Source organism: Anomalospiza imberbis, chromosome Z (assembly GCF_031753505.1).
Source record: "Anomalospiza imberbis isolate Cuckoo-Finch-1a 21T00152 chromosome Z, ASM3175350v1, whole genome shotgun sequence".
Classification (NCBI taxonomy): domain Eukaryota; kingdom Metazoa; phylum Chordata; class Aves; order Passeriformes; family Viduidae; genus Anomalospiza; species Anomalospiza imberbis.
In genome coordinates, this window is record NC_089721.1 from 40,152,943 (window position 1) to 40,176,376 (window position 23,434).

General features: G+C 40.3%; 1 protein-coding gene across 1 annotated transcript in view; it reads left to right on the forward strand.

The window, feature by feature from the left end:
• Nucleotides 1–3,249: 3,249 nt before the first annotated feature.
• Nucleotides 3,250–23,434, forward strand: part of PJA2 (praja ring finger ubiquitin ligase 2) — a 33,820-nt gene continuing 13,635 nt past the window's right edge. Inside the window, exons 1-3 of the mRNA XM_068177458.1 lie at nucleotides 3,250–3,356; nucleotides 15,928–16,119; nucleotides 21,141–22,167. Of these exons, the coding sequence (XP_068033559.1) occupies nucleotides 3,278–3,356; nucleotides 15,928–16,119; nucleotides 21,141–22,167 (1,298 nt within the window). The 5' untranslated portion in view covers nucleotides 3,250–3,277. The remainder of the gene's footprint in view (nucleotides 3,357–15,927; nucleotides 16,120–21,140; nucleotides 22,168–23,434) is intronic.

The following is a 23,434-nucleotide window of genomic DNA, read 5'->3' on the forward strand; positions in this document are numbered from 1 at the left end:
GGGTCTCAGTTTAGTATCATCAGCAAATCTGTCAATTCCTGTATCAAGATAATTGATAAATACATGGAATAAAACTGGCTCTAGAACTGAGCCCTGAGGAACAGCACCAGCAGCTAATCAGACACATTCACAACAGCCCTTTGATCCCTGTCCTTTACCTGGTGCAGCTTGTACCTTCTCTTTGGACAACTTTTTCAAAAGGATGTTATGAGGGACAGTGTCAAAAGCCTTATTAAAATCCAAAAATACCAACATGCACTTTGGATGAAGCCTTCCCTTCATCCTCTGGGCAGGTGACCTTAACATAGAAGGACAAAAATTAGCTAAGCAGGACTTTCCCTTCCTGAATCCATGTTGAATGCACCTGAAGATTGTATTGCTCTTTGACTGTCTTTCAGTGGTATCCAGTATGTTTTTCTCCATAACTTTCCCAAGTCCTTAAACCCACAGTTCTATCATTCCCTGAGTCTTCCCTCACATCTTTTTGAGTAAAGCTGTGTTGGAAAAACACAGCTAACTTCCAGGCAGTGGGGACCTCCTTGGTCTCACAAGACTTTTTAGTCTCACAAGACTTTTTTAGATTATCAAGACGGGTCATGCCATAACATCCACCTGTTCTACCAGTACCCTGTAATTAATCCCACCAGACTCCATGGCCTTGTGAACATTCATCCTAAACAGACCGTCCCTTACAATTTTAGTTTCCAGGAATAGAACGTGACTGTTCCCACACTGATGATACTGACTCAGTGGACCAGGCCACACAGTTTACTAAAAGGCCTGTCAGTTTACTAAAGATTGAAGCAAATAAAAAAGTCATTGAATGCCTCTGCTTTTTATTCATCCCTATTAGTCAGGTGACCATCTTCAACAGATGTAGACTTTTGCAAGTTCTGCAAAAAATTAGCAGCTATGTACAGGAGAAAGAAAACTAAGTCAGGATTTCTGTGGAGCATGAATTCCCCAGTTAGCCGTTCAGGAGGCTGGCAGCTGGCATTGCACATACTGGCCAAGGTATTAGAATACTAACAATTAGCTGCAGTGCATCCTGTCACTTCTCTTGCTTAAACTGGAGGGACATGAAAAATAATGACAGAAAACACAGAAGAGTAAAATGAGTAAAAATAAGATCTGAAATGATAATGTAAGGGAGGAAGGGAGGAGTTTGATTCTTTTACTTTTTTTGCTGAGTGGCAGCACAAATATGGGCTACATTAAGAGAAATCCTATTTCTTTAGGCCCAGTGATCACTTGTTTTCTTCTTTGGGGATAAAGTTTGTTCTCTTTCATGGTTGTCATGTTTCCATAGGTAGATATTGGCGTTCCTAAATTATTCACTCCTAACCATTTCGAGTGTACCCAGCATGGTAATACTGAACAGCCAAAAAAACTTTTGCCATAGATGGAAGCAGGTTAGAGTGCCATCATTTAACACTTTTTTCTTTTTCTATTTTCCAAGAACTGATTTTGTTTATCCTTGGAACAGAGGGTAGGAATACTTGTGCAGATAAGAGTTTCAAACAATGTCAGATTATCTTAACTGAAATATTCCACACAAAGTTGACATTGAGAGATTTCCCTGACTAATGACTAATAAAAATTAATAGTCATGTCTGTGCTGGTTTCGACTGGAGTTCAGGTAGTTTTCTTCACAGTCTCTAGTATAAGGCTGTGATTTGCTTTTGTGCTGAACAGAGTTGATAATTCAGAGATGTTTTGATTATTGCTAAGCAGGGATTGCACAGAGCCAAGGCCTTTCCTGCTTTTCACACCACCTCACTGGAGAAAGAGCTGGGGGTACCTGGGACGTTGGGAGGGGACACAGCCAGAATAGGTGACCCCAAACTAACTAAAGGGATATTCCAGACCATATGGCATCACGCTCAGTATAAAGTGCAGAGAAGAAGAAGGAAGGGTGGGATGTTTGGACTGATGGTGTTTGTCCTCCCAAGTCACCCTTAGTGTGATGGGGCTATGCTCTGCTGGAAATGGCTGAACAGCTGCTCAACAACGGGAAGCACGGAATTCATTCCTTGTGTTGGTTTGCTTGCGTGCGTGCCTTTTGCTTTCCCTATTATAAACTGTCCATAACCCAATGCCTGAGTTTTGTAGTTTTCACCCTTTCAATTCTCTCCCCAGTCTTGCTGGTGGGGAGTGAGGGAGCAGCTGCCTGGCGCTGGGCTACTGTCGGGGTTAAACCACGACTAGCCCTATAAGCGATAGAGTTTCCAGCGGCTGCAGGCGCGCCCGGCTCGCTCCAGGTGCAGCACAGCCGCTGCCGGCCCGGCCCGGCCCGGGTCCCGCTCCCCGTTCGGGATTGGCCGCTGCCCTCCGCCCTGGCTTGTGATTGGCCAGCGCTGTCGCTGCTGGCGGCGGGATTGGCCGGACGGCGGGCGGGGGGCGTTGGCAGGAGCGGGCGGGGGGCGTTGGCAGGAGCGGGCGGGGTGAGTGCGGCCCCGGCCCCGGCCCCGGCCCGGCTCCGCTGGGCGCCCACAGAAGGGGGCGGGCGTGGGCTGAGGAAACCGGGCCGAGCCGCTGGCATTCCTAGGGACGGTCATTTGCGCTGTGGAGCAGCCGCCTTGCTCCTTCCCTCCGGGATGAGCCAGCAGCCGAGGGCGGCGGCCTCAGGCGGTGGGTCAAGAGGGCCGCGGGCGGGCCGTGGTGGCCTCGCCAGTACCGTCCGTTAGGGGCTGGCGCTGTTGTGGGTGCGGGGCAGCCGGCGGGGCGCGCAGTGGTAGAGCAAACGCGGGCAGGCCTTTGGAGGCAAAGGGCTTGCAGTTAATTTCTTTTCTGTGTTATTGGTTCGTTTTGTTCTTGTTTGGGTTTTTTTTTTTTTTTTTTTTTTTTTTTTTTTTTTTTTTTTTGTTGTGTTTTGTAGTTTTTCTCCCACGACACCGCGGCGGTGACTCAGTACGCCGGGGAAAGGCGAGGTCCCTGAGCGGGGTCTACGTCGAGTCACCCAAGCAACCGCGGGTGTGAGGAGAGTCACTGGCGAAGTGACATCGCTGACATCGCTTCAGCGAGGTTGTGAAATACTCACACCTGTCTCTTTGTTTGAGGAGAGGAGGTCCGAGCCGGGAGAGCAACCCCCAAACATAGGGTCAAAAGGAACGTGCCTTGGGCCCAGAATCCAGGGAAGATTTGTCAGTGCTTGTAGTTGATGTGCCTCCTCTTCTGCACGAGTGAAATTAATTAACCTGTAGGTATACTGCCCGGGAAGGGTTTTGCACCTGGAGGAGAGTAGCACTTCCTGCTCCATCTCTGGAAGTTCTTCTGAATGCTTGTGGGGAGCAGTGTTGGCTTTGGTGGAGCTGAGTGTTCTCAGGTTGCCCTGCACTGCACATGGGCTTTACTGGGTACTGCTGGTCAAGTAGCACTGAAATATTTGAGTTACATAGCATGTGAATCTCCGTGGTGCACAAAAACTTTGAAAGTTTATTCTAAGTTTAGAGGCTGTGTACTTTATAGGATGTGTTTGAAAGCTTAGAGACTGTGTTTAGGTCCTTTTTCTATACTGTACCATATTCAGCACTTTTTTCCAGTGCAGTTCTTGATTTGCATTTGTCTGTGCACACGGTTAAGCAGTTTAGAAGAATGACTTTTGATTGGATTTTTGCCACACTATCTAGAAAAAATATGTACTGTAGCCATGAAGAGTGGTGTCAGACTGTTAGTTTTATCTTTAATGCAGAAATGAAGAATATATACTTTGGATTGAAATGAAGAATATATACTTATGGATTGAAATTGCATTTGGAAGAAGTATGCTTATTTAAAGTTGTGTAAGCAAAAGTGTGTAATAAAATAAGTTTTCTTGTAGCTGAGTCAGGCTCTCACAGAATTTATTTTTCTCTCACCCACTAAGAAAAGAAGAAGTCTGGAAAAAAGTTGTTCACAAAAATTTTTATTTTGAAGTTGCATTAAAAGGTAGGATCAGGAAACTTCAGTGAAATAGGCCTGCTTTTAAAATGTCTTTTGCTGATAAAGTGAATTGCAGTGCGGTGTAGTAAGGTGCAAGAGTTCTTGACAGATCAAAACGCCATCTAAATAAGAAACACTTATGAATTGTTGCCTTGTTAAGATAACTGATCCTATGAAGATGTGTGCCTTTGCAAAAGTAGTTTAGCATAGCAAGTGAAAAACACCGATAGGATGTACTGGATGACTTCCACAAACACTGTAATGGATATTTGTTGCAAAGAGTTGAGCTGACATTGCTACCATTTTTACACAGTAATCTCCCTGGTGGCCCATATTATTTGTTGAGCTGTGTGTGTTTTAATTCTTGGATTCTTAGGAAGGCTTGAATGGAACCAAAAGTATTACTGTGCTGTACAGCAGTAGGGGCTGTTTTGGGGTCAGACAGGTGGTTTCCGGGGCGAGTCATGTTCATTTGGCATCTGAGATAATTGGAGGCGTGGATGTCATTTGAAGCTGTGACCATAAAACTTGCCATTCTGTCAAGGCTTGTCCTAATAGTATTTTGAATAATATTTCAACCAAAGTATGGGCAACAAATTTGTTCTAATTATTTTAATTCACTGATACAGTAATAACCCCCCTGCATATTAGTGGATATGTCTATAAGTCCAGTAGAGCCTACTTCAGTTACAATGGTACTTCAGCAATCCTGTATCTAAATGTTTAGTAGTGTATTTTGACAGGTTCTAAAGGGCTACTTTGCATTTATTTCAGTTGGAAAATGTGTTAAAATACTTTAGTTAATACTGTGAAATAAACGCCCAAGTTACAGAAACAACTTCAAATATGGAATAAGTAGATAAACCCAGACTACTAGAGAAGGACATCAAGCTCATCTCAGCCTTCTGTTCAGAACATCCATGGACAGGGGGTACTGTAATTGTCCCGAAAGGACACACTGACCTGAACCAGTGTCTGGAACTTCAGCTTCTGTGGTTTTGATAGCCTGGGTTCAAACAAAACTCACTGTGCAGTTTATCAGGGGAATGTCCTGAATCGCTTGTACACGATTAAATGTGCTGTGCACATTTAATACAGGTGCAGTTATTTCAGTTGTCAAGGTGCAAAATGCAGTAGTTCTTAAAAGAACCTTGGTTGTCATACAGGCCACACCTGGCTGCCTGTTTATGTGGATCAGTGTTATGACTTATTTATATGGGAAATTGAGGTAATTATTGATGAGCTCTTAGTAATGAGTGCAATACTGTGCTAGGATGACAGAGTGGATGGTCATGTAAACTGCTAAATGCTCGTGTTGTGGTGGAAAAAAATTACTTATAAATTCTGCTGCCAATGGCATTAATCATTCTGAGTAGTTTAAAAACAGCTTTTCAAATTTGATTAATTTAAAGTGTGATGTTTTTATACTAAATCCTTATGCAGCATTTCAGATAACTAAATATGTGACTGTGGAAGCAGAGAGAATTCCACATAGCATGTGTGTGTGTCCTTAACAATTATTAAAACTGAACTTGAAAAGTTTGTGTTTGTATGGATTCTGAAGTCCCCTGTGATTTTTATGTATTGCTGTAACATCGTCAATATCTCTCTGCTAGAAGCAAAGCAGGGAAAAGAAAATCCAAGGTCATAACAAATTTGAGATTTAAATAATGCCACTAGTTGATACTATAGAAAAGTCTAATACAGAGAAATGGTTCTGATCCTGAAGGTAGATTGTGGATTATTTCTCAGGAGATTAGTGATAATTGGTTATACCAATTATTATTTGTTTATACCAAGTGTCCTGTCATGTCAGCTTAGTGTTGGAATGCTCCAAAACATTCAAGAGAAATTTCCCTAACCCAGGTGCTTTTAAACAATAGCAAAATCTGCCTTTTGTTTTGGTGGTGCTATAGTCAACTTCATATGTTAACTAGATCTTTATTCATTATGTGTCTGGTGAATCAGATATTTATTGTTTGGCAGCTTAAAAAAAATTGTGGTGAAGGGTTCTGAGAGTACTGTCAGGAAACTGCAGCAGTATTTTTGAGGCCTAAAATTTGGCTCCTAGGTAATGGATATGTGATATGTTTCCATGATTGTAATAAAGTGCTTTAAGTGAAAAGTAGTGTTTTTTAAAAGGAGATGACAAAAAATCACGTATTTGTACCATACCAAGAAAATCCAGTGCAATTTCATATAGCATATTAATTGTGTAACCTTTAAAACATTTTTGAAAAAAAGAAGTGTAAAAGTAATAAAAATTAATTGTGATTTATCTTCTATGTGAAAACAAGCAGATAGTTATAGGTAGTCACATTGTAGCACCAGCATTTTGGAGGAAAAAACCCACAGATTCTCCACTCCATCCAAAAGTAGATATGTAGAGCTGTGATTCCAGCCTGGGGGCAGAATAAATATCTGAAATTCTGGAGCTTTGGTTAGGGAAGTGACTGTGGAGGTAAGGACCTCAAACTTGTCAGGCTTATTCTCTTTCCCAGCCCTTCCCCTCAGTGATTCTTCACCACATGTTTGTTTGAATACTTTTCTTTGGTTTGTGTTTCTAATGGATATTCTTCAGCCTCCCCAGGCAAACTGTTTGAGGGATACAATGTCCTTACTGGTAGAAAATTTCCCTTACATCATTTCCATGTCTTGTTTCTATGTGTCAGGGAAAATAGGGATCTTTTTTGAAGCAAGGTGTTTAAAAACTGTATGCAGAGCATAAGATCTGATTCCCATTGTTGGTCAGGATACAAGGGTTACTTTTCTTGTCTTGTAGTTTTCACTCTAATGCAGCTCTGTATGTTGCTATTTGCCAAAACAGAGGGAAGCAATGACTTGACTCTTGTCTGTTGTGGTCCTCTATAATCCTCCACTGCCCTTCTGCTTAGCTGCACATTGCCAATTGTTCCCCCTTTAATAATTCCCTCGGTTGTTTATTCCTACTTGACAATAATCTCTCATGCTTCTCTTTTTGAGAATGATTTTACTTCTTCACAGTTATATTGCAATCACTTCAGATTCTGTTTCATGACACTTCAGATGAACTCTCCTGTCTGTTGCTTGGGTCATAGGCTTTTGTTACCCTTGTATCCAAGATAAAGAATTAAGTTTATGAACGAAGAAGCTGTTCTTCAGGAGAAAAAAAAAACCAACAACAAAACAAAATACTTCCAAACTTTGAAAAAAAATTTTAAAAGTTCTTTTACTGCTTCTGATAATGGATAAGGTTTCATTCCATGTTTTAGGTTAATTTTACTTTAATAAAATTATATAAGATGATAGCAATGCAAAACCACATCTTTTGTGATGAATTCTAGTCTGATGAATTATATCTCTCCATCATGTGAGAGTTTCCAAGGCCTGCACTTCCACCTTGGGATTCTTTTGTCATTTCTAGTTGCTGTCTTTATCAGGAGGAAAGGAAGTGATTGTTCTGGTTTCTTAAAGTGTTTTGGGGTCATCTGCAGTGACAAAAGTAAAAGTGTACCTTTTCTGCTTAAAGTGTAGACAAGTCTTGGCATTTTGTTGATTATTGGCTTCTATTTGAAGTGTTTCACCTCCAAAGACATACTTCCTCCTCTGGGAAGTTTATAATCAGGACTTAAACAAGAATACGAGATATGAAGGTCATAAGAAGAGAGGAGAGATACGGGAGTGCCGGGTTGGTGTCTGAATTTCTGAATGTCTTCTGACAAGCAGTAGGTAAAAATCGCTACTTCTTTGCCCTTAGTTTAGTACACATACTTAGAATACAAAAACTTGTGATATTGGGAAAGGAGGGAGATAAGAAAGCTTGCATGATGATTAGCAGCACATAATAGCGTTCTGTATTAACAGAATATATTGCTGCAGGGACTACTGGTGAAGTTAGGCTTTTTATTCTCAAAGTTATGCTAGCTTTCTATGGGAGGATGGTGCTTGCTGTTACTTGGTTAGTACATGGCATACACATTGTCCTCATCTTTAAAAGCTTTTAGTACTGCAGTTGCTTAATCTTCCCTCTTGAGATTTAATCTGTAATTTCTGCTGAAGCTATTAGTTAGGATAAAAGCTGTAAAACTGATTAATACAGTGGTAAGGCAAAGCTGTCAGTTTATCAGATCAAACAGAGGATTGAGGATTTTAATCAGGGAAGATGAAAATGATGCATTCAAACTATTTACAGTTATGAGTAAGAAAGTATAGAGAACTGGGCTAAAATCAGAGCAAGTCAGTATAAAAAAGCCTGGAAATAATGCAGGAGTTGTGTGTAGCACTGAAGCGGTTGGACCCTCAGCAAAGGGTGTCAAATCAGTACTGGAATGGTGTTGCGTCTCGATTAATGGCTCAGTTCTACCACCTCAGCTGTGCTAGTGTGTCGTGGTTTGACATGGAAGTGATTTTTTCAGGAAGTTGGGTCAAACCAATCAGTGGTCAAGTTTGGATATTGGCACCTGAAGTGACCACTGAAGATAGGGATACGCCTCTGAGAACACAGGGGGTTAAAAGCAAGAACTCCCAAGAGCTCGCTCTCTTTGGTTCCGGTCAAGGTGCTGTGCAGATCTCCCCTGCCCAGCCATGGGGCTGGGGCGGGGAGGAGAAGCCATGAGGCCTGGTCGAGGTGAGCTGAGGGGTAGAAGGACTGGAACTGAGCCAGCTCCTGTGGACGGAAGGGTGGAGAGAAGCGGAGATGCCTTTGTCATTCCCCCCCCCAGAGGGAAGAGACAGAGAGTCCGGATGGCACCTGTAACTTTGCCGGCGCGGAGGAGAAGGGTGGGGGGAAAAGGCGCCCAGCCTTGGCCTTGGGAATCGGCTGCTAGGCAGAGATATCAGCTGTCCAGGGAGTCTGAGCTTTTAACCCTTTCCTGAGAAATGGAGGCTTTGTAAAATATTACTCCTCCTTGATTTGAAGTAGAAGAGAGACAGTCTGGGATCCGAGATGATGGAAGAAGAAATTCTTGAGTTAGAAAGAGATGATGGAGTGGCTTGTAGCTGGACTTTTCTTGTTAGCAATAGACTGAACCAAATTCTCCTAACAGAAGATGCACTTAGGGGGGTGCATTGGTGGGTCAAGAGACTTGTTTCAGTGATTACCAGCAGAGGAGTGGAGAGAACAGAGGAGAGTTGGAGAAGGTGTGGAGAAGCCCTCTATCTTCAAGGAAGAAGAAGAGGAGAAGAAGACCTCTGTTCTTGAACCCTAAGCCCCAGGGGAAAGTGGGGAGGAATGTAGTCCCAAGATGAGAAACTGAACTGTTGTCTCTTTTAGTCCATGGCAAAGCATTCTTAAAAGAGCCCTGTGAGCAGTCTGTCCATGCACGGTGGTGAGAGCACTGTGACATGGAAAGGAGAGTGTCACCATGGCAGATTTTCTCCGGGCAGTTGCCATGTGAGACATGGAAACACAAGGGTGGCAATTGTGTTTCCTGGGGAGTCTGTGGCACAGGAGAGACTCCTGTCTCCCTTGAAAGATTGAGTATTTGAATATCTGAAGGGTGGCAGATATTCACCTTCAGGTTGAATCCTGGGTGGTGTCTCACTGTTAAGTTTGTTTGGAAATTAAGTGGGAGGAGGAAGGTTGTTTTGGAAAGTCTTCATCCAGGATTTAGTGTTTGTAGTTTTTATAGTAGTAGTAGTTTAATAAAATTCTTTTCTTTGTTACTAAGTTTGGGCCTGCTCTGCTCTGTTCCTGATCACATCTCACAGTAATTATTTAGAAAAGTATATTTTCATGGGGGCGCTGGCATCACGCCAGTGTCAAACCATGACATAGTGCAACAGCCTGCTGAACTTCTTAAAAATGAAGACAGACTTAGACTCTCAAAGAGGAGGATCTGAGATCTGGCAGAGCTGAGTAAGTTAATGTAGGCTGCTTTAGAGCTTGACAGCCAACCATTGCAGTGACACCTGAAGCTGCATCAGAGCAAGCCACCCTGGCTCCTTGGCTGAAGTCACCAGATGGCAAACATCAGCCTAGGGGAATTCTGTGCTGTTGTGTTGGTCAGAACAGCCTGGATGAGAGGAACTGTGCAGGATCTTCAGCTGTAGGAGGATGTTTAAGGACAGAAAGGAACTGCCTCAAGATGGTAATTTGTAGCAACTTGCCCATTCAGACACCTCTGTATGGAAGGTGATGACTGGGTTCCACTTATTAAGGGAGTTCTGGACTTGAAGAATTTTTGTCTCTGCTTCATGACTTGTCCTGTGAATATATCTAATGCATTTCTTTTAGAGCAACCACTGATACTTTCATGCATATACTTTAATTCACTCTTGTTTGTATAGTGGTAGCACTTGCTCCATTTCAAGTCCGGCAAAAATTTTCATAATTTGGGTAGAGTTGTGATTTTATTATGATGTTTATAGGAGGTCATTATTGGGATTTGAAATATACAGACAATGTCCAAAATAGTAATCATCTTCTTTCTTTTAGCCTTCATGTTGACTAATGCTTTGGTAAATGCAGAAATTTATTATTTATAAAATTAATAGTTATATGTGTAATATTAATAGATTGTCATAATTCAGAACTTCAGTTTTGCATTTATGGCACAAATTGCATACAAAACTGCAGGCTTTTAGGGAAATGCAAAGCAGAAACCATTTAGTATTTAAGTGGGAGGAAGCTCCTCTTTGCTGGTCATCATTTGCCTCTTTTGGGAAGAGTCTCAAATCAGTATCAGAATATTTTTATATGATTATGGCTTTTGGGGGTCTGTTTTTTTTTAATGTAATCTGAGAGGTAAAAAAACACAACTAAACAATATTCTAATTTAAAATTAAATCAGTAGTGCACCAGCCTTATTGAATTTGGGCTACAAGCTACTTGCAGCCTCAGGCAGAGAGAAGGAACTATACTGAGTAAAAACATTGACTTAGGGGAATCTGTAGCTCAAAGGAGAGTTCAGAATGACCTGTAAGGTTGATGAAAAGACAATGCCTTGAAAGTATGTCCCTGAAGCATATTCCATTTGTCAGTGTACTTGTAGCTGAGCTGATACTGCTTATGAAAATAATTGCTACTGTGTTCTCAAATATCCTAGTGAGGAGCCTTAAGTAATTTCTAAACCAGAGAGTTTGAGGAAGGAACTTTTGGTTGAATGAATTGGATCCATAAGAAAAAGATTTGATTTTTGCTTATCATCCAGTGTACTGTTTTAAAGCTGTGATAGAGCTAAATTTCTACACGAGAGTTTGCATGGGATAATGTTCTATATGTTTGACTGAAAACAGTGTTGATAACACAGGGATATTTTTGTTATTGCTAGCCAAGCCCTTTTCTGCTCCTCACCCCACCAGTGAGAAGGTTGGGGGTGCACAAGGAGTTGGGGGGGACACAGCCAGGACAGCTGACCCTAACTGACCAGAGGGATATTTGAGACCATGTGGCATCATGCTCAGCTGATAGGGGGAGGAAGGTTAGCCAGGCTGCTGTGACTTTGGAACAGTCTGAGCATTGTTGGGTTGCTGGTGAGCAATTAGGTCTTATTGGCATTATTCATTTTTTCTTGCTTTTATGTCTTTGTCTTCTTATTTTTTTTTCCTTTAAAAAAACCCTGATTCCAAAACTCTCTTTATCACAGCCCATGTGTTTTTTCACTTTTACCTTTCTTATTCTCTCTCCATATCCACTGGGTGGGAGAGTGAGTGAGCATCTGTGTGGTGCTTAGCTGCCTACTGGGGTTAGACTCTGGCATATAGTTTTTCTGAGGTTGAGATTAATACCAGACCACAAAAGTAAATTTTAACTGAATATTTATTGCTTTGAGTATTAATCTGCTAGTGTATGTAGTCTGAAGCTTGTAAGCATTGTAAAAAATTTAAATAATTTAAGTGTTAATCTGCCCATAGAGGCAAGAGAAAGAAATTGTGACAGTAGTATGTTGTTTCAATTATTTAAATTGAAATATTCCTCTCATTTTTGGGATTATTGTGTACCTTTCTTTTGTTAACTGAAATAAAGTAATCTCTTTGCAATCCTGAGCAGTGGTGCTTAGCAAACTGAAAATTCTCCATTCTAATTATTTTTTTTAATTCAACTGCACTTACAAGCTTTCAATACCTATAGGGAAGAAAGAGATACAGCATACTGGTTCCACGTAAAGAATATTGGATAATACAGTTTAAGAGAATTTGAATACTTTTCCTGCAACATTTATTTGTGTTGATCGGGGTGTGATTTCATTATGATTCAGAAATAGTCAATTATGGGGGAGGGTGTGAAGAACATGAGTTGGTTTTAAGTTTTGCCCATTTGACAGCCAAATTAATTCATACACTTCTGGGAATAAATGCAGATTTTTTTTTTTTAAGATGGTAACCTAGAAAACAGTAATTGTATCCGTATAACATGCATTCCCTTTTCAAACCTTGAATGTGAGATCCTGTTGTTGCCTTGTAGGAAAAAATGTTTTCTGTAATTCATAGATATAAGAGAAAAAAGATCAACTGAGGAGTATAAAGGATTTATTTTTATTTCTGTGTCAAGTATTGAGATTGGGTCCAGAATGTGCATGCAAGGTTTTTTTTTACAAATGCTAGGAAAACCTGAGGTAGAACATTTTTAAAATTTTTTTGTTAAAAGATTGAAAAAATACTTCTTAGAAATATTTGAGGCTAAGTTCACATTTCTTAAAAAAAAAGGTAGTTAAATAGCTCCTGCAGCAGAAGGAGAAACTTGGAACTGTTTCCTCTCACCTTCTTGCCCAATCCCTTCTGGGCCCCCAGCCATATTCTGCCAAGCTTTTTCCTCCTATGTAATAGGCCTAGGGTAAGAAGTCGCTCTCCAGCTCTCTTGTAGCCCCACTTTAGGTAATGGAAGGTGCTATAAGTTCTTCCTGGAGCCTTCTCCAGGCAGAACAGCCCCAGCTCTCTCAGCCTGACTTCATAGGTGAGGTGCCCCAGCCTCAAATCACCTTCCTGCCCCTCAGTCATGCACTGCTTGACCCAAGAGAGCTGCTGCTCTTGTCACTAGTGCACAGGATGTGATGGAGTTGAGGAGATAGGAGGGAGCAAAAGGTAATGGAGAGGAGAGAAAAGGGAGGTGACCAGGTTTCAGTGGGTGAGGACAGGATCCTGCCAGCATCTGCCTGAGCAGGAAATTCCAGTCCTACATGTGGCTCTGTAAATTGGTTTGAGATTTTTTTAATGTAGTATTATGGTCAAGAACATGGATGATTTCTGTAACTTAAACCTACAGTGCTAGGTTGTGAACGCATGGAGGCATGCATCTACTCTAGTCTTGATAGTCTTGAACACTTACATCTGGAAAAACGGGGATTTTTTTTTTCCTTTTTTTAAGTTCATGGAAGAGGACAAGTTGGTTAGGATTTGGTCTAGATTCTTAGGCTTTCTGTGCTACAGCCTGTAATTTGGTGTCTCTAGGGAGTGGTGTCCTTAGGGACACTCTAGGGAGTGGTGTCTGTGCTACAGCCTGTAATTTGGTGTCTCTAGGGAGTGGTGTCCTTAGTGCAGTGATGGTAGAAGTAGAGGAAGCGCACCACTCTGTCAGTGATTAAGGCAGTGCCTCTTAAAGGCTGGACCTACCTGTTTGTGAACTGTGTTTTATGAGACAATCTTTCCCATTTTTTAATCAGCTCTGGTAATCCAAAATGCTTTCCTGTTCATGATCTTTTTTGAGGAGTTCAGGTGACTGTAATAATGTTCTGGAAGCATGGAGGTGTGTGTATAAACATCTTCAGGCAGAGAAGTGAATAATTCACTCATTTGCCCTATACCTTAGTTATTTATTCACTGGTGTGTTGCTTCTCTAAGACTGGTCTGTTTTGCAGAAATGCATCTTGTCAGGGACTATTGTGTGTGCTTTGAACAGGTCTACTAAACTGACCTTCTGAAGGAATACCTACTCCTTAGGCTGAGCTAGCCTGGAAGAAATACCTGAGAGAGGATATTGTGTTTCACAGCTTCATTGTCTGAAGGGTTTCTTGTAAATTGGTCTCTGCATTCATGTGGCTAAATGCTGCTCAATTTAGGCATGTAGGTAAATAAGTGCATGCCTCTATCTCTTTATTTTTGAGATGTTTTGTATTTAGGTAGAAGTTAACCTTTCCTGAAAACCAAATGCGACATACATACCTCCAGTAAGTGGTGAAAGCTTTCACTGTGTTGATCCAATAAGTCTTCCCCAGGACAGAGGAATAATAACTGCCTGCTCTATCTTCTAGAAACAGTTGAATATGTGATGAGAGACTCTGTACATGAGAGCATTATTTGGAACAAAAAAATGTAGTGCATTAAACAGATTTTGCATGTTATGAACATCAATTTTTAAAAAAATGAAACATTTTCATTCAGATAGCTTCACTCTGTTGAGTGGACATCTGTTTTTGAACAATACGGATGTTTTAGAGAACAAAATTAAATTAGAAGTTATGCAATTTTGTTGTATTTTTACCTTGCTTGTTTCAACCACTTGTTTGAGAATAGACTTCTGCATTTCTATTCTGATTTACTCATTTAACTGTTGGGTTTTATTCTGCAGATTTGGATGTGGCTGCTAATTATCAGCTCCCTCTGGCAGTCTGCTGACCAACCATGTTGTAATGAAGGGAAAATTCAGAAGTGTCAGAGCTTGGTTGAAAATAAATAACTTGCTGGTTGACTTAAAAAAGATATTAACTACTGGCTGACTAGATAGGAAAATTAATTGTCAGTCCTGTTTTTTCTTGCATTAGTTGCTAGGATTTTTGTTTTGCAAAAATGCCAGAGTTTTCACCTTTCTAAAGATTGCAGGAGTGGTATAGTTAATAACAAAAAAAACATTTTAGGTTCTGGTTTTTAATGTAGGATCGGCAGATCTGGACAAATACTCAAAAATATTTCCAGGAAAATTATGTATAATCAAACTACACAGAGCTTCGTAGATGAATGAGACAAAAAATGCCTCAGATATGTGCTAATTTTTTTTCTGCCGAGGTTCATTCTCTTTCATATGTCTCTGTCCACAGATACTCTCTTTTTAAGTGTAATGAGGAGATTAGTTGCACAGCCAGGAAATAAAACAGCTTTCATATTTTTCTAAAGTTCATAATACTCTATATTAATGGTTGCAAACTTAATCTTCCTTGTCTTTAATGTTAACTTTTTAATTTGGTGAGTTTCAAGAACAGAAACTTTTTAATTCCATATCAAATAAAGATTAAAAGTGACTTAGAGGGACACAAAGTAGTCACTGTATAGCTGAAATAATGAACTTCTAATTGCATTTTTACAAGCAACAGCTTTTGGGCATGAACCCTTGTGTTAGATTATTAATACCTGATAATACTGCTGAATTAAAATCTCTCTTTATTACAATATTGGCAGCCTTTTCCCACAGTTTCTCAAGTTCCTTTTTACTCCTTATGCTATATTTTCTTGGTAAAAGCTGTAAGTTTCATTAATATGAAAAACTGCTGCAAGAAGAAGCAGTGTGTGGGCAATGCTTTGTATGGCCATGCCTGAACATACTACTTCTAGCAGTAAGAATAAAGCCTTCTCCCTGGGACTTTCATTTCAGAAGGTGCAATTTGATTAATTATACTTTTCCAGTCATAAAGATCAGCTAGCTAGGGCTGCCTGAATTGTGCTGTATTACCTGAAGGATTTTCCATTGCAGTGCTTGCAAATCTTTTCTGCAAGCCAATATATGTGTTGCGTCAGACTTATGAACAGAGTGAAAAAAGAAAAAAAAAAAGCTGTGACATCTGGGATTAATTATTTTTAAAAACCAAACTATTAAGTTTCTGTTATGTACTAAAAGCATGTTAAGATGGGAGCGCAATCAGTGTTTGCCAATATTATTTAGTGTAGATAACCACTCAGTTACATGCTTACATAATGTATGAGCCCAGAGCACTCTATGTTCTTAATAATCATTTTGTAAATGAAGCTTAAGACTTTAGAGAAATAGAAAATTCCTTGATAAAAAGTATATAAAAGTGTTAGGGAAGAGGGAAACTGCAAAGACATATTATTGTTTAACAAGTATCTCTCTCTGTTTCTTTCCTCCATAATCTTGTGTAGCAATGGGCCAAGGACTTGGCAAAACTGCTTGGTCAAAACCTTCAGGAGGATATCAGACTATTACAGGTGAAAGAAAACATTCCTATGTTGGGTTTAGACCATTTTTGAATAATCAAGACAGAGATGGACATCAACAGAACGACGACTGCAAACAATTAGAATTGGAAGATGTTCAGAAAGAGAATTCTTTATGTATGTATGTACATATCTTTGGTTATGTGCTATTTCATTGCAAACTGGGATGCTTGAGGCTGGAGAAGAAAGGCTTGTTGAGAGCCATATAATTGTCTCATGTTATTGAGCCACTTAAATAACAGGAAAAGTACATTTCCTATGTCTTTAATTTGCTTTTATACTAAATTTCATTCTATAAAGTGTAAGTAATCTAATAAATCTATATTAGGCTATGTAGTTTTGCATGAAGAACATTCATCATGAGTTAATGTGTTCTAACAAACTAGAAAACAATAACATTGTTTAGTTCAAATTATTTTGTCCAAATTAAAATTCACATTTGGAAGAAAATGCCTATTCTAACCTTCCATTTAGAATGAGGCTGTGAAATATTTTATGCATCGTGAACCAGGTTGTTCTCTTTGTCAACTATAATGAAAATTAGTTTAAGCCTCTAAAACATCTTTAAAAGTTCCTTTTTTTATTTGTGTATACCAGTTAAACCACTTCCCTTTCTTGTTGAATGAGTATTGGATGTTAGTATTTACCAAAATGCCTTCTTTGACATTAGCATCTGAATAATAATTTAATAGAGGAATACAGAATGCCTTCTTCGATTAGAAATATGGTCCCATGTCTTTGCCTGAGGTTTTCAGCTTAAAAAACATTATTTGATACAACCTTAGATCTTCGAAAGTGCCTGGGGGGAGAGGACTTGAGGGTACTTCTCAATACTGGCTGAGTATGAGCCAAGGGCACCTGGTCTGTGTCAGCAATAATGTGGCACCAGGGCAGTGACAATCTGCCTGTGGTGGGCACTGGTTAGGTTACAGCTCAAATGCTGTGTCCAGTTCTGGGCTCCTCAGTTCAGGTGGGACATTGAGGGGCTGGAATGTGTCCAGAGAAGGGCAGCAGGGCTGGGGAAGGGTCTGGAGTACAGGTCAAATGAAGAGCAGCTAAGGGAGCTGGGGGTGTTCAGCCTGAAGAAAAGGAGGCTCAGAGGATCTTCCTGCTCTGTACAATTGCCTGAGAGGAGGCTGGAGTGAGGTGGGTGTGGTTCTTTCTGCCCAATAATAAGTGATGGAACAAGAAAAAATGGCCTCAGATTGCACCAGAGGAGGTTTAATTGACTGTTAGGGAAAGTATCTTCACCAGAGGTTTTGCTAGTTATTGGAAGAGGCTGCCCAGAAAAGTGGCAGTTGCCAGTACATAGTCTAATGGTGGACTTGGCAGTGTTAGATTCATGGTTGCACTTGAAACCTTAGTGTTCTTCTCCAGCATAAGTGATTCTATTGCTCTACGAGGTCACTTTTTCTTTCCTCCTTCCCTTCCTTTTGAAATTGCTTTCTTATTCTAATTTTTTCTTTTTGAATGGTAATGGTATAGTGCTGTTTTAGCTTTGTATTCAATTGTTTTTTTAATCTGTTCGGTGATGTAGATCATCTTAGGGTGGTTTTAATTTTTTGTAATTGAAGTGTGTTTACTGTTGTCCATGCTTCATACATTTTATGTTCTTCCATCTAGTTAAAGGTCTATTTCCTATGAGGCAGTATTGACGTTAGTGGAGTCTCTATATAATGCTACCACATTTGTTGTTTCAGTTACACAGAGATGCATGCAGTTATTTTATGGATCATTAGATATATGCAGTTTAAGGGTGTATTATCTCCCTGTTCCTAATACAGTTGCTATGTATGTAAATTAGTCTAATAACAAAATGCCTTTCCTTTACATTTGTTTGTGTGTATATTGCAACTCTTCGAATTTATCTTACAGAAGCATTTTGGATTGATTTACTTTCTTTGTCTCCAGTAGGCTACATTTTTCCCTGGCTGGTATTATATTTGGGTGGGTAGGTATTACCTAAAATGCTGCATATTTTCTGAATTAGATGGCGCTTACAAGAATCATTGAGTCCAATTCCTGGCCATAGGACATCCCCAAGAATCACTCTGTGTGCCCAGGAGTATTGTCCGTACACTTCTTGAACTCGGTCAGGCCAGTACTATGACCACTGCCCTGGGGAGTCTGCTCCAGTGCCCAACCACCCTCTGGGGCAAGAACCTTTACCTGATACCCAACCTAAACCACCCCTGACACAACTTCAGGTCATTCCCTGGGGTCCTGTCACTGTGCACCCCAGAGAAGAGATCAGAGTCTGCCACTCCTCTTCCTCTCTGGGGTTGTTGAAGACCCCAGTGAGATTTCCCCTCATTCTCCTCTTCTCCAAGATGAACAGACCAAGTCACCTCAGCTGCTCCTTGTGTGGCTTCCCCCTTTTGGTTCTTCACCATCTTCATGACCCTCTTTTAGACATTCTTTAATATCTTTATATCTCACATGGTGGTACCCAAAACTGCCCCTAGCACTTGAAATGAGGCTGCACCAGAGCAGACCAGAGTGGGACAATCTCCTCCCTTGCCCAGCTGTTGATGCTGTGCCTGATGTCCCCAGGACAGGTCTGACCCTCCTGGCTGCCAGGGCACTGCTTACACATGTTGTACTTGCCACTGACCAAGATCCCCTGTGCTGCTCTCCAGCATCCCAATTTAGTGTCATCAATAAACTTACTTAGTGTACCTTTGAGTTCCTTGTCTTAGTTGTTTATGAAGATCTGAAGAGCACAGGGATGAGGATGGAGCCCTGTGGAATTCCACTAGTGGCAGGTCACCATTGAGATTTCACTCCATTCACTGTCACCTTTTGTGCCTGACCTGTGAGCCAGTTACTCACGCATCACGCAATCTATTTATCCAGCTGTGTGCTGGGTGTTTTGTCCAGAAGAGACTTAGGTGAGGCAGTATCAAAAGCTTTGCTAAAATCCATAAAGATTGCATGAACGAGTTCTCTTGATCCAATAGCTGGGACACCATGTCATAATAGGTTTGACAAGCAGGATTTTCCTCTCATGAAGCTGTGGTGGCTGCATTTCCTTCAGGTTTTTCACTACACCAAAATAGTCATCTCTGTAAGTTTTTCAGTCACTGAAGTGGTCTGTAGCAGCGTGTGGCTGACTGACAGGCCTGCCTTTCCAGGGTCATCCTTGCCCTCCTTGAAAACTGGAACAGCATTAGCCATGGTTCAGTCAGCTGGGACCTCTACAGATTCCCAGAATTGTTAAAAAATCATTGAGAGACCTTGCTGTGTCATCAACTGACTAGTTGACTACCCTCAGATTAATCCTATCAGGCCTTATAAACTTACAGAGATTCAGCAGGAGCAGCAGATCCCATACATGTTCAGGATTGACTGGGAGTTGATAATTCTCTAGGTCAGGTACTGGGACATCCTTGGACATCCTCTCTTCATCAGTCCTGAAGATGGGCAAAGAAATCATTTAACAACTCTGCCTTGTCTCTGATGGTCCCTGTCAGTGAGGTGACCATTCTCATTCTGTAATGGGCTAATGTAACTCCTGCACTGCCTTTGCTACTGACATAATTAATAAAGCTCCTTTTATTAAGTCCCTTATGTTTCTGGCCTGCATCAACCCCAACTGAGCTTTGGCCACATTAATTTTCTCCCTACAGTGGCAGCAGCATCTCTATTCCTCCCATGTCACCTAACTTTGCTTCCACTGGCCATACACCTTCTTTGCTTGCTTTAGCTCCAAAAGAAGATCCCTAATCATCCAAGCTGGCCTTCTACCTCACTTTCTTGACTTCCAGCATTTTTGGAATTGCCTGTTCCTGTGCCCTTGGGATGTGGTCCTTAAAAAATGACCAGCACTGACCCCAGCACCTTTCAAAGCATTTTCCCAGGATCTCACTAACTAGTTCCCTGAGAAGCCTGAAGTCTGCTCTCCTCATGTCCAGAGTTCAATTTTTACTTTTTTCTTCTGTCACCAGAGACTTTGAACTCTTATCACTTCATGTTCACTGTGGCCAAGACTGTCACCAGTCTCCATATGGGTCATGAAACCCTCTGTTATCAAGCAGTAAATCAAGGAGAGCACCTTTCCTAGTTGGCCCCTTTAGTATCTGTACCATGAAGTTACCATCCCGGTGCTTTAGGAATCAAAGAAACTGTAGAAGATGAGTAAGAGGAGATATTATTGGCAATATTAAAAATATAACTGGATTTGATCCTTGGTAACTTACTAGACATGACTTTGCTTGAGCAAGAGGAGTGGAGTGAAGGATCTGTACAGGGGCCTGCCAACCAGCCTTGGCTCATAGCAGTTTTGTGGAGAAGCTTCAAGATTCTAATTAGATACAGTATTATTTACTAGAAGGCAGACTTCTAGTGCTGAAGGGCATAGCTCTCATAAGATTCCAGTGCCAGGAATTCACCAACCTAGTAATGGAGCCTCATCTAATGATTTAGATGAGATTTTGGACAAAATAGTTTGGACTAATGCCTTGGTTAGGAGTTTAAAATTTACTTGAAAAGTACTGATTTTGTAGTAGCAGTAGTATACATTTTTTTACCTTCTTTAACTCTTGCTGCTAGATTTGATGTTTATTGTTCCTTTTATGCAAGAGGTGTTCGAGTGTAATATATCTAAAATGCATTTGTGATGAAGCAACTACTAACTGTAATACCACATTCAACCCTGCTATTTTCTTCTTATGAGGAGTTGCACTCAAAGGTGCAGGTAAAAAATACAGTTACTTTAGTATGTAGTTTATAGTAGCAATAAGTGACTTTATCTGAGTGTGGCAGAAAGCACAATTTAGCCAGTTAATGAATGGATAGCCCAATATGAAGATAAATGTTCTTTTGGCTTTCCTGTTATCTTGTAATTTCCTTTCATGTAAACAATGTAAAAATTCTGCTTGTGTATGTGTTCCTTTAATACTTTTTTCCCTATCACATCTCTAGCTGGAATTGTATAATTTAGATCTATTTCTGTAGGCTTAGTTTGTAAAAAATGAGAAAGTAAATATGTTACTGAAGAATGACTACATCTCTGATAAATGTTTCTATCACTTTGTACTGCAGTCCTAGTAAATTATCCCTTTTTTTTAAATGAGCAGTTGTTGTAGAGAAGAATATTTCTGTTGGTTTTGGTTATTCCAGTGCATTCTTTCTTACAGCTTTCTCTGAAGATTCTAGTCCATTGGTTAAAGTTTCTGCTGATTTATTAGATGAGCCTTTGTCAAAAGATGCTGACATTAGAGAACCTGTTTGCCAAAGTGCATCAAGCCAAACATCACCATTTTCTGTATTCTGTTATGGTCTTGAAGGCAACCAAATCTCACAGGACTTGATGAATCCTTATGAAAAATCTGAGGACCCTGCAGAATACATATCTGGAGGGCATAATGATTTGAATGGTAAAAATGGAATTGCTTTCGTAAACATTGACTCCTATGAGCCAGATAGCAGTGATGGAGAGGAAGAGGATGCTCTAGACAAATATTCTTGGATAAGAGAAGCAGCAGGTCTAATTCAGGGAAGACTAGATAACATACTTTTCCAGTGTAAAAAAGACATGGAGTCAGTTAATGACTTAGAGTCCCAACAGTCTGCTTTCAACCACAGCATTTATAGAGAAAATTGCAAAGAAGCAGGACCAATGCCTTTGGCATGTCCAAACAATAGGACACTTAAATCTGCTGAAGATGAAGCTGCAGCAAAAATTAGCCTGAGTGATAACAGTTATGAAACACAGCAGACAAAACATATAGTGGATGTTGGAATTGAAACCCCTGTACCAGTTGCTGATATATTAAACATCGGTGATGGAGACACTGACCAAGAAAATTCATCTGAGCTGGTAGTGAGACCTAAAATTAGAAAACAAAATACTGCTAAACAACTGGAGAGAGAAAAGCATCTCCCTAGTGATGATGAAGAGGAAAATGATTCCTGGAGGAGAATTGGAATTGCTGATGTCCAGCAGTGCCATCCTGAGTGTCCCTTGAGAGATGGCAAAGATGAGATGAGTTCTGGTGTGTTCTTTCTCTCAAGAATGCATAGTCATCAAAAGAACATAGAAATAGACTTAAGAAGAAATGTACTAGCTCGAGAGCAAAACAATGTTCTAAGTGACAGTGATTTTTGGAATGAGTTTGAAGACCACTGCACACGTTACGTAATGCCCCACAAAGATGAAGACAGGTAAAATTTTTATTTTTATATCTGTTTTAGTATTGAATCTTTTGTGTAAATAGTGTGAGAAACTGAACAATATGTTAGCAAATGAGACATAGAAACTTAAGGCATTTCAGAATATGATCAGATAACAAGATGGCAACTTTTCCATTCAGTTATCCTTCACTCTTCTGGTAAAAATCCTTTCCTTATCACTGAGCATCTTATCACTGAGGAATATTACTTGTTTATTTTTATTTCATTTTTACTGAGCAGATGGAGGGTAAAGACTGAAAGCCTTGTTCACCTTTGAAAGTTTCCTTTTAGGCTTACTCTTCAGGGTTTGGGTTTTTTTGCTTCCAAATCTCAGTATTCTGCATGGCAGCCTATTTATGTTCTTGTATCCAGCCTTTTGAAAGAAATTGTTCTTCCTTGTAATATCTGAAGAATAACTTGATAGGGTTGCTTATAATCCCTTTTTAATGGAAATTCTTCAGACTACTTGGTGTTTCCAAAGTAGCTATTAATTATGACAGTTTTAGATTTACAGATTGCTCCAACCTTAACACGAGAAGAAATTTTCAGGTTTCTCCTGCTCTGAGCTCTTCAGCTGTCCTGGTTTAGGACAAATTTGGGAGGAAACTCCAAAAGCAGTCCCTCTAGAAAGCAGATTCAAGTGGCCTCATCCAACTGATTCGGGAAAATATTTCCTTGGAGAAAAGTGGAAAAAAAACTGTTTATTTAACAAGAAAAGTATTCACAAGCATAAAAAATGAAAAAGTATTAAAATTCAGAGAATCCTTGTTGTGGGGTGTAACTCAGCTTGCTCAGTCTCTTATCAGTCCCTCTGGCGCTGGAATGCAGTGTCACATCCTCCAATGGACCACAGGTGTGAGCTCCTGGTGTTTTTCTGGGTTTTCAGTCCAGAGCAGGTTTGAACAGTTCCAAGAAAAAGAAAAACCACTGTCCAACTTCGTTGCCTTGGTTAGCTAAAACTAACTAAAAAGCAAAGGAGAGCTCTGTCCTGCTCTCTGTCCATGCTGCAGATAACACAGACCAGGAGCAGGAATGTGAAGGAGTGAGTGAAGTTTCTGATAACAAACTCTGCACTTTCTCCCCGCTTCACTCTTGGAACCAGTCTTAAAGGTGCAGAACTTAATATCCAGCATGAACAGAATAGACCATTGGGGATGCAAGCACCATCACCCAAAAGACAAAGTAATTTGGATAAACCTTATATTGATTAAATTCTATTCATAAAATGTTAGCTTAGAACTCCTCACTATTAATTTGA